At 35.7% G+C, this 9,725-nt stretch overlaps 1 protein-coding gene across 1 annotated transcript in view; it reads right to left on the bottom strand.

Annotated features, from left to right (window-relative positions):
• LOC139514517 (general transcription factor IIF subunit 2-like) overlaps nucleotides 1-9,586 on the bottom strand; it is a 50,531-nt gene extending 40,945 nt beyond the window's left edge. Inside the window, exons 1-4 of the mRNA XM_071303875.1 lie at nucleotides 9,432-9,586; nucleotides 5,285-5,361; nucleotides 4,167-4,327; nucleotides 1,281-1,310 (exon numbers count right to left, since the gene is read on the bottom strand). Coding sequence (XP_071159976.1) covers nucleotides 1,281-1,310; nucleotides 4,167-4,327; nucleotides 5,285-5,361; nucleotides 9,432-9,518 — 355 coding nt within the window. The 5' untranslated portion in view covers nucleotides 9,519-9,586. The remainder of the gene's footprint in view (nucleotides 1-1,280; nucleotides 1,311-4,166; nucleotides 4,328-5,284; nucleotides 5,362-9,431) is intronic.
• Between the last annotated feature and the right edge of the window lie 139 nt (nucleotides 9,587-9,725).

Below are 9,725 nucleotides of genomic sequence, written 5' to 3' on the forward strand. Positions count from 1 at the left end.
ACATGTAAACCTTAGTCCTTCCATACACCAAATATAGTAAACCTATTGCATACAGTATAAGAAAAACAGACCAAAACACAAAAACTTAACTATAACCACTGAACCATGAAAATGAGGTCAAGGTCAGATGACACCTGCCAGTTGGACATGTACACCTTACAGTCCTTCCATACACCAAATATACAAGACCTATTGCTTATAGTATCCGAGTTATGGACTTGACCACCAAAACTTAACCTTGTTCACTGATCCATGAAATAAGGTCGAAGTCAAGTGAAAACTGTCTGACGGGTATGAGGACCTTGCAAGGTACTCACATACCAAATATAGTTATCCTCTTACTTATAATAAGAGAGAATTTAACATTACAAAAAATCTTAACTTTTTGTTCAAGTTGTCACTGAACCATGAAAATGAGGTCAAGGACATTGGACATGTGACTGACGGAAACTTCGTAACATGAGGCATCTATATACAAAGTATGAAGCATCCAGGTCTTCCACCTTCTAAAATATAAAGATTTTAAGAAGTGAGCTAACACCGCCCCCGCCGTAGCCACCGCCGGAGCCACCGCCGGAGCCACCGCCGGATCACTATCCCTATGTCGAGCTTTCTGCAACTAAAGTCGCAGGCTCGACAAAAACTGTGACAACATACAAATATTTGTTTTATGTTTCTTTTAATAATGAAATTCTTCTTTCACTATTAATGCCAAACTTCATTTCATTTCAAATTGTAAGCCCTATGATATCATTTCATTATTACACCATGACAATAAACAAAATTGTTAGGCTGGTAGCAACAGGATTTTGAAAATTCATTATCACATCAACTAGATTATCATTATTTTACAAGTATGTACATGTACTTTGTGATTTACGCTTACAAACTAGGTGATCATTTTACCGGTATGTACTTTGTTATAGACATGCGTTTACTTTTCTACATTGGTTAGAGGTATAGGGGGAGGGTTGAGATCTCACAAACATGTTTAACCCCGCCGCATTTTTGCGCCTGTCCCAAGTCAGGAGCCTCTGGCCTTTGTTAGTCTTGTATTATTTTAATTTTAGTTTCTTGTGTACAATTTGGAAATTAGTATGGCGTTCATTATCACTGGACTAGTATATATTTGTTTAGGGGCCAGCTGAAGGACGCCTCCGGGTGCGGGAATTTCTCGCTACATTGAAGACCTGTTGGTGACCCTCTGCTGTTGTTTTTTTATTTGGTCGGGTTGTTGTCTCTTTGACACATTCCCCATTTCCATTCTCAATTTTACTTACCAACTAAATGGTCAGGTTTAGCACCAGAATCTACAAAGAACAAATAAACAATGTTCATTATCTAAATCAAGGCAACAGCAATTGTACAGAATTGTTTTAAATATATTTTGGGTGGGAGAAGTTGTGTTTTAACGCATTTTTATAAACAGTGGTGAGTGAACATGAACAAATCCTATGATCTCAATTTATTTTTTAACTTCACCTTCTTTTGACATCTGGTCTATCATTTTACAATGTATTGACTCTGTAACAATTATTTCAAATCTCAACCTACATTCAGTCTGAAGAACTGTGTTTTATTTATGTAAAAATCCTTAATTGTCTGAAAGATTTTTCAGTGAAATCATTAATAACTTATCAGCTAAATTAAAATTTCATTCCTTTCAGAATAGTCTATACCAATGATAAATCTAACAATTAATTAAGTTAAGTTCACTATTCTAAAAGTGTAGAGTTGCTAAAATTTTGAAATAAACGATTGTTAGATGGGTCAAAGTTGTTTCAAAAATATTTTTCAGGAAACAATCACCAATATGGGAGGACAAAATGGACAAAGAGTGCACATTAAGGGCAGAGGGAAGCTTGCTAGGACACTAGAGTTGATATTTTTGAAAACCTATCCTGTCCAAATATTCACAACTATAAAATGATAATGCACATGTTGTGCTAAGCATTCCACCACTTGTAATAAAAAATAAGGGAAACAGGAATGAGCTCTAGGCATCTGAAAAGATCTGAAAACTTTCCAATATAAACATCTCATCACTATTGAATAACTTAACGGAAATGAGAAATGCCAATGCTAATATAAATGCACACCAAATATTATTGACCTACATGTACCACTAGTGGTTCACCTTATGAAACCGATCTAGACACAAACTAATACATGTAAAGTTATTAAAGTCAAAAGACCATTACAGAGGGACAGGGCCAAATTACACAGTAATCTCTTTAGAAACAAGACATGCAAATGCTAATACAACTGCATATCAACTATCATTGACCTACCTCTACTAAGTGGTTTATCCATTTTTCATTGAAACTATAGTGTTCCTATATTTAATTAATTTACACAAATAGCTCTAGGTTTTTCATTCTATAGTACAGAATTTTAATACATTTATTGCTGCCATTATCAGCTTCCATGGGCTACTATTATTAAAAGCTATACATTTTGCTCCATAAAAACTTTGTTTATTGACTACCAACCTGCTGTTATCATTGGTGGGGTCTCAGAGAATACAAACAAGTTCTGATTCCCCAGACCTGTTAATGGACTACCAACCTGCTGTTATCACTGGTGGGGTCTCAGAGAATACAACCAAGTTCTGATCCCCCAGACCTGTTAATGGACTTCCAACCTGCTGTTATCACTGGTGGGGTATCAGAGAATACAACCAAGTTCTGATTCCCCAGACCTGTTAATGGGCTACCAACCTGCTGTTATTATTGGTGGGGTCTCAGAGAATACAACCAAGTTCTGATTCCCCAGACCTGTTAATGGACTACCAACCTGCTGTTATCATTGGTGGGGTCTCAGAGAATACAAACTAGTTCTGATTCCCCAGACCTGTTAATGGACTACCAACCTGCTGTTATCACTGGTGGGGTCTCAGAGAATACAACCAAGTTCTGATTCCCCAGACCTGTTAATGGACTACCAACCTGCTGTTATCATTGGTGGGGTCTCAGAGAATACAACCAAGTTCTGATTCCCCAGACCTGTTAATGGACTACCAACCTGCTGTTATCATTGGTGGGGTCTCAGAGAATACAACCAAGTTCTGATTCCCCAGACCTGTTTATGGACTACCAACCTGCTGTTATCATTGGTGGGGTCTCAGAGAATACAACCAAGTTCTGATTCCCCAGACCTGTTAATGGACTACCAACCTGCTGTTATCATTGGTGGGGTCTCAGAGAATACAACCAAGTTCTGATTCCCCAGACCTGTTAATGGACTACCAACCTGCTGTTATCATTGGTGGGGTCTCAGAGAATACAACCAAGTTCTGATTCCCCAGACCTGTTTATGGACTACCAACCTGCTGTTATCATTGGTGGGGTCTCAGAGAATACAACCAAGTTCTGATTCCCCAGACCTGTTTATGGACTACCAACCTGCTGTTATCATTGGTGGGGTCTCAGAGAATACAACCAAGTTCTGATTCCCCAGACCTGTTTATGGACTACCAACCTGCTGTTATCATTGGTGGGGTCTCAGAGAATACAACCAAGTTCTGATTCCCCAGACCTGTTTATGGACTACCAACCTGCTGTTATCATTGGTGGGGTCTCAGAGAATACAACCAAGTTCTGATTCCCCAGACCTGTTAATGGACTACCAACCTGCTGTTATCATTGGTGGGGTCTCAGAGAATACAACCAAGTTCTGATTCCCCAGACCTGTTAATGGACTACCAACCTGCTGTTATCATTGGTGGGGTCTCAGAGAATACAACCAAGTTCTGATTCCCCAGACCTGTTTATGGACTACCAACCTGCTGTTATCATTGGTGGGGTCTCAGAGAATACAAACTAGTTCTGATTCCCCAGACCTGTTTATGGACTACCAACCTGCTGTTATATCATTGGTGGGGTCTCAGAGAATACAACCAAGTTCTGATTCCCCAGACCTGTTTATGGACTACCAACCTGCTGTTATCATTGGTGGGGTCTCAGAGAATACAACCAAGTTCTGATTCCCCAGACCTGTTTATGGACTACCAACCTGCTGTTATCATTGGTGGGGTCTCAGAGAATACAACCAAGTTCTGATTCCCCAAACCTGTTAATGGACTACCAACCTGCTGTTATCATTGGTGGGGTCTCAGAGAATACAACCAAGTTCTGATTCCCCAAACCTGTTTATGGACTACCAACCTGCTGTTATCATTGGTGGGGTCTCAGAGAATACAACCAAGTTCTGATTCCCCAGACCTGTTAAAACCATTTTATGGTCCTTAGGACTTTGTGTAGTATCACCAATCTTTACCAGTTTGTCATGTAATGAGAAAACTACATCTGGCTTCTGGCCTGGAAATCTAATAAAAAAAGTTCTTACAGTCAAACATTCACACATTTTCATTGATGTGTCCTGGCAAAATATGAATTTGTATATATGTCCTGGCCAATGAATGAAAACTTATAAATGGCGAACATGAATTATATCAAGAAAACATGAAGCAGATAAAAATTATATAATATCTAAAATATAGATATAACAAATTACTCAATGAAAAACAAGATTGGAAATGCTGAAATTTTAAAGTCTTTACGATAAAAGTTTTACTTCAGGTATCCCATAAACTCAATCTTATCAATGAACCATGAAACAGTTATTTACATCTTGCAATCAGTCCATACCACAAATAAAGTTATTCTATCATGTTTTTGTTCAAGTCATTTGAGAAAAAGACCGAACACAAAAATGTTTCCATGAAAATGAGGTCAAGTTCAGATGAACACTGACAGACAAACATGTACAACTTATCATACCATCAAGAACAAAAAATTACCTATAGTTGTCAGTGTCTGTGTCATTTTAATCTCTTATTGAGAGTTATCTCATTGGCAATCATACCACATCTTCTTTTTTATAATTATCAGTTTCTTTAAGCATGAAATTGAAGGACAATTAATTAACAGGAAACATTGTAACCTTAGAACAAAAGACATATGTATACTATTATAGCAGATACGTGTATGAAGTTTCCAGGTCTTCTTCTTTTTGAAATAAAGCTTGTATATATGTTATACATGTAGTTGGTTGCAGGAGATTTCTCAAGCTCATGCTTATTGTTGATTCAAAATATGTGCAGATTTTAAATAGAATTAACTTACCTTATTACAGAAGGAAAATGGACAGAGTTAAACCAAAATGCCTGATGACTCTTTGTTCAGAAAGAACCAAAAAAAAAACATTTTGTAAAGGTATGAGAAAAAGAATGAGAAAAATTTAAAGAAGAATAATGCATCTTCCCTGCAAATTAAGGTCTTACTTTGATCTTGTGATTTTGAGCTTTCCAACTTCTCCACCATCTGCATGACTCCACTTTTCTGACAAATACTTTGGTACCTAAAATAGTTAAAAAAATTACCATTTAGATCATATCCTATATAAAATTGAGAAAGGAAATGGTGAATAAGTCAAAGCGACAACCACCCGACCATAGAGCAAACAACAGCCGAAGGCAACCAATGGGTCTTCAATGTAGCGAGAATTCCCGCACCCGTAGGTGTCCTTCAGCTGGCCCCTAAAATATGCATAATAGTACAGTGATAATGGACGTCATACTAAACTCCGAATTATACACAAGAAACTAAAAATTAAAATCATACAAGATTATATATATATATTTCATATTTTATGCTATCATGTATGCATTTTACCAGATTTCTTATCGTGCTTAGTTAACCTTTTTCATATGCTTTTAACTTGAATACCTAACTTTTCATGCTTATAACTTGAATACCTAACTTTTCATGCTTATTACCTGCTTATTATTTAATACTACCATGCTAAAAGTGCATTATTTTGTGTTATGTAACTTATTGCATGTATTGTATAAGAAAATTGTTGTGTTGTATTTCGGTTAAAAGATCAATAGAGCTCATGTTATGTTTTCTGTTAGTCTACTGTGCTGACTTTCAAAAAAGCTTATTTATTTATTTATTTGTCATTCTGTACTATTTTGACTGACTTCACTACAAATGTATAACAGAGGTACTAGTTCGATGATGCTGAGAAGTGTTTAGGCTCAGCTGGTGTTTGATGTTTTATAGCAAACAAGTCATAAAAAATTATGATGATTTCTGATTTCTAATTGCTTAACTGCTCATTTAAAAAAAATATTTGCCACCAGTAGTTAAGCAACCAACAAACAATAAATCATTTAAACAAGAAACTGTTGAGAGAAATTGAGCAAGTATTGACACAACATTTAAGCTTAAAACAGCTCTGATTTTGGGTTGTGAATTTGTGATTGAATATTTGATACAGCATAGGTTTGTGACACATAACATGCATAATGAATGTGGTAAAAAAAACTGAAAAAATGAAAATGAACATTTACCTATTAATATTATGGTCCAATATCCAAAATCTAAGTACATTGACATGATTGTTAGAAACAGCATATCAAAGAACCCCAAAATTTAATTTTTGATGAAATACTTGAATGAATTAAACTATTTCTGTTCAAAGGGAAATAACTCAAACACAATAATATATACATGAACCAGTAACGTAAACCTAAAATTAGATATGATTTAATCACTAACAAAATAGTTTTCTAAAATTCAAAAAATTATTATTTTTTGTTCAATGGGCAATAACTCAATCACATAATAAGTCACATATCTGAATTTGAAAAAATTTCATCAAAGCATTTTCATGTGAATGAATGGACACTGTTTGGCCCCACCTGTCCAACATACATCCCTCATTCTAAAATCGAAAATATCTTTTAAATTAATATTAATTTTAAAAAAGTGTCACCTGTATTGGTGGTTGTACATGAACATGTATGTCCACTTTTATTGGACCACACATCAAGTTAATTGAACCTTTATTGTTATTTGTTTGAGAGCAGCCAAAAAGTAGTTGTAAAACATTTGGACGCAGATTCCTTACAGAAATAATACACCTTATTGCTATTTAGAAATCTGTCCCACTTGACCCGAGAATCTGTCCAAATGAACTTTTGACATCATCCAACAATTACATGTACTTTCCATGCATTGCGGCTTCAGATACTTTGTAAAATTTTCTATTATGACGTCAAAATTTTATGAGAACTTTGTGATATCCAGTAACTGCTGAAAAATAGTGATTAGGTGATTGCTGGCAAACACTAAAATAATAAATTACATTTCACTAGATAAATTATGTCCTGACTCAGTTTATCCTTATACACCTTATTGCTAGCCTATCTGTCCGCCATTACTGGACATCACATAAGTTCCTGTAAAATTTTAACATCATAATAACAATATTTTGACGCCACAGTGGAAAAGTGATTGTTGTAAGATGTCAAAAGTTCAAGTGGGACAGACTCCTCTTCTTCTTCTTCTTTTCGAAGTAAGGAACCAAATTCATATTGAATGTGTATGGTCCCGCGAAAACTTAGCGCAGTACCTGGCAAGGCAGCAAGTCTTCTCAAAGTTATTTACATTTAAAACGTTCGCCAATTTACAATTAAAATTATATACACTCTATGCTGTCCACTTCCTTCCAGAGCCTGCTTTCAGAGCATCTCTGAATCCCTCTATCGAGTCAGCCGATGTTGTTTTAGCTGGAAGTTGATTCCAATCCCTGATGCAGTGATGGTCTTTGGGAAGAATGACTGTCCATAGGTGTCAGTTTTTGTTCTTTCCTGGTAAAAGCGGCCTATACCTCTGGTCCGACTGTCATTGGTTATTAGATATTGTTGTCTATCTATATCGATATTATTAAAGCCTGTGTTGAATTTTAAATAGCATATTTCCTGGGTCAGGCTGGACAGATTTCCAAATACAAACACATATGTAGCGATATTCAGATAAGGTGTATACATGTGCCTGCCATGATCCATTGCAATTAATTTTTTTCTTCTTCTTCTTTAAGGTCAACAAGGCTTCAATACTGAAGAATACATGTTGTTGCGCATGCGTGATTGACAAAAATTTATACAAAATTCATAAAAATAATTTATAACAATTGGAGTGTTTGTATATACAGATTTTGATTAAAAATATATGTACATGTTTTGTTTGAATTTGTTTATTTGAAGCTAGAGAGAACAGCTGGTGTTAGCGGATCTCAACAGTGGTGGTTTCAATTATAGTTTGTGATAGTAAATTCCATGGATCTCCTGTAGTTGGTGATCGCAATACTGGTATACAAGTATTGTGCACAATACTGGTATAAAAAATTTGTACCAGTATTGTATTCCAGTATTGTACCAATATTGTGTTTTTTTAAATAAACAATACATATATATATATATATAGGTAATTAATCTTTTATTGATTTCACAATAATCCTCTATAATCTTTTTGTGTTCATTTAATCTCCCTTTGAACTTCAAAATCTAATTTTGCTTAAAATTAATTTTTCATTATACACCTTAAAGTATAGTCAACAATTATACAACTACAATACTGGTATATCAGTAATGTACCAGTATTGTTGTTTTAAAAAAAAAAGTTACAATACTGGTACAAAATTTTTATACCAGTATTGTAGACAATAAATATGCCTTGTTGTATGATCATTTGATTTGCACTGTAGTCTACAGGAAATTTTACAACAGTAGCAGGTGGGGTATCGGGATCGTTCGCCCTAGGTTCGTTCGCACTGAGTTTGTTCGCCCTGATAGTCCGTTCGCCCTGGGTTTGTTCGTCCTAAATTCATTATTGATATATATATGTTACATCAATGAACGAAAAAATTTCGAAAGCAAATTTACAGATCTAACATTGTTGGGTTGATGATTAGACGAGTTGTATATACATTATGTACACAGCCATGTATCACCATCATTGCTGGTGATCCGATGGATACATCTGTTGTAGAGTTGTCACTGACTCAGACGTACTTATAAATATAATTATTTTCTGTGACTGTATCTTGCATTAATTTGTAGGATCCTTTACTATAGATAATTGAGCTGATCTGTAACAATAACATCTCCATGCCTTATATATCATGTACTGTAGTACGCCGCTAGATTAAAACTGACGAGGAAAGGTAACACACAGCCACCGAAAGCTTTATATTTTGTGAAGCCCAGGTGGTCGTGTGGTCTAGCGGGACGGCTGCAGTGCCGGCGATTTGGTGTCACGAGATTTAGACAAAATAACACGATACATCATAAATATTCGGCGAAATTGAAGACTGACTTCAACACATTCAATTATATACACACAACGCAACACTATACTAAAAAATAAAATCAGGGCGAACGGACTCGGGGCGAACAGGTATTAGGGCGAACAGAAACTAGGGCGAACCAGAATCAGGGCGGACGGACCCGGATTCAGCAGGTGGTACAACAAAGTAAACAGGTAAACAATAAAAATATTTTCTCAGAAGGGACTACATGTATCATGACTATGCTTTCACTGCTGTGTGTCACAAATAAGTGATGTAACAAGTGAGTTTACCTTAACCAACCATACACCTCTTCCTGCAGCATTAAGATCTACATCTCTTGGGGTATGAGCCTTCTCAAACTCTGGGGGCATAGACATTACAGCTGAAAGTTTAGTTCTTTAACGTGAAGGTACAAAAATTACATGTTGTGAATAAAAGCTAAATTGTACGGAAATTTCGCCTCAGAAATTTCGACATCAAATCTGTCTTTCATTGCAGTTTTTTAGTGGGGAATTATAAATATCTGACATGATGAAAAATATAACCAGTGTTTTGAAAAACAAGATTCAACCAAAATTATCGTG

This window comes from Mytilus edulis, chromosome 3, assembly GCF_963676685.1.
Source record: "Mytilus edulis chromosome 3, xbMytEdul2.2, whole genome shotgun sequence".
NCBI lineage: Eukaryota > Metazoa > Mollusca > Bivalvia > Mytilida > Mytilidae > Mytilus > Mytilus edulis.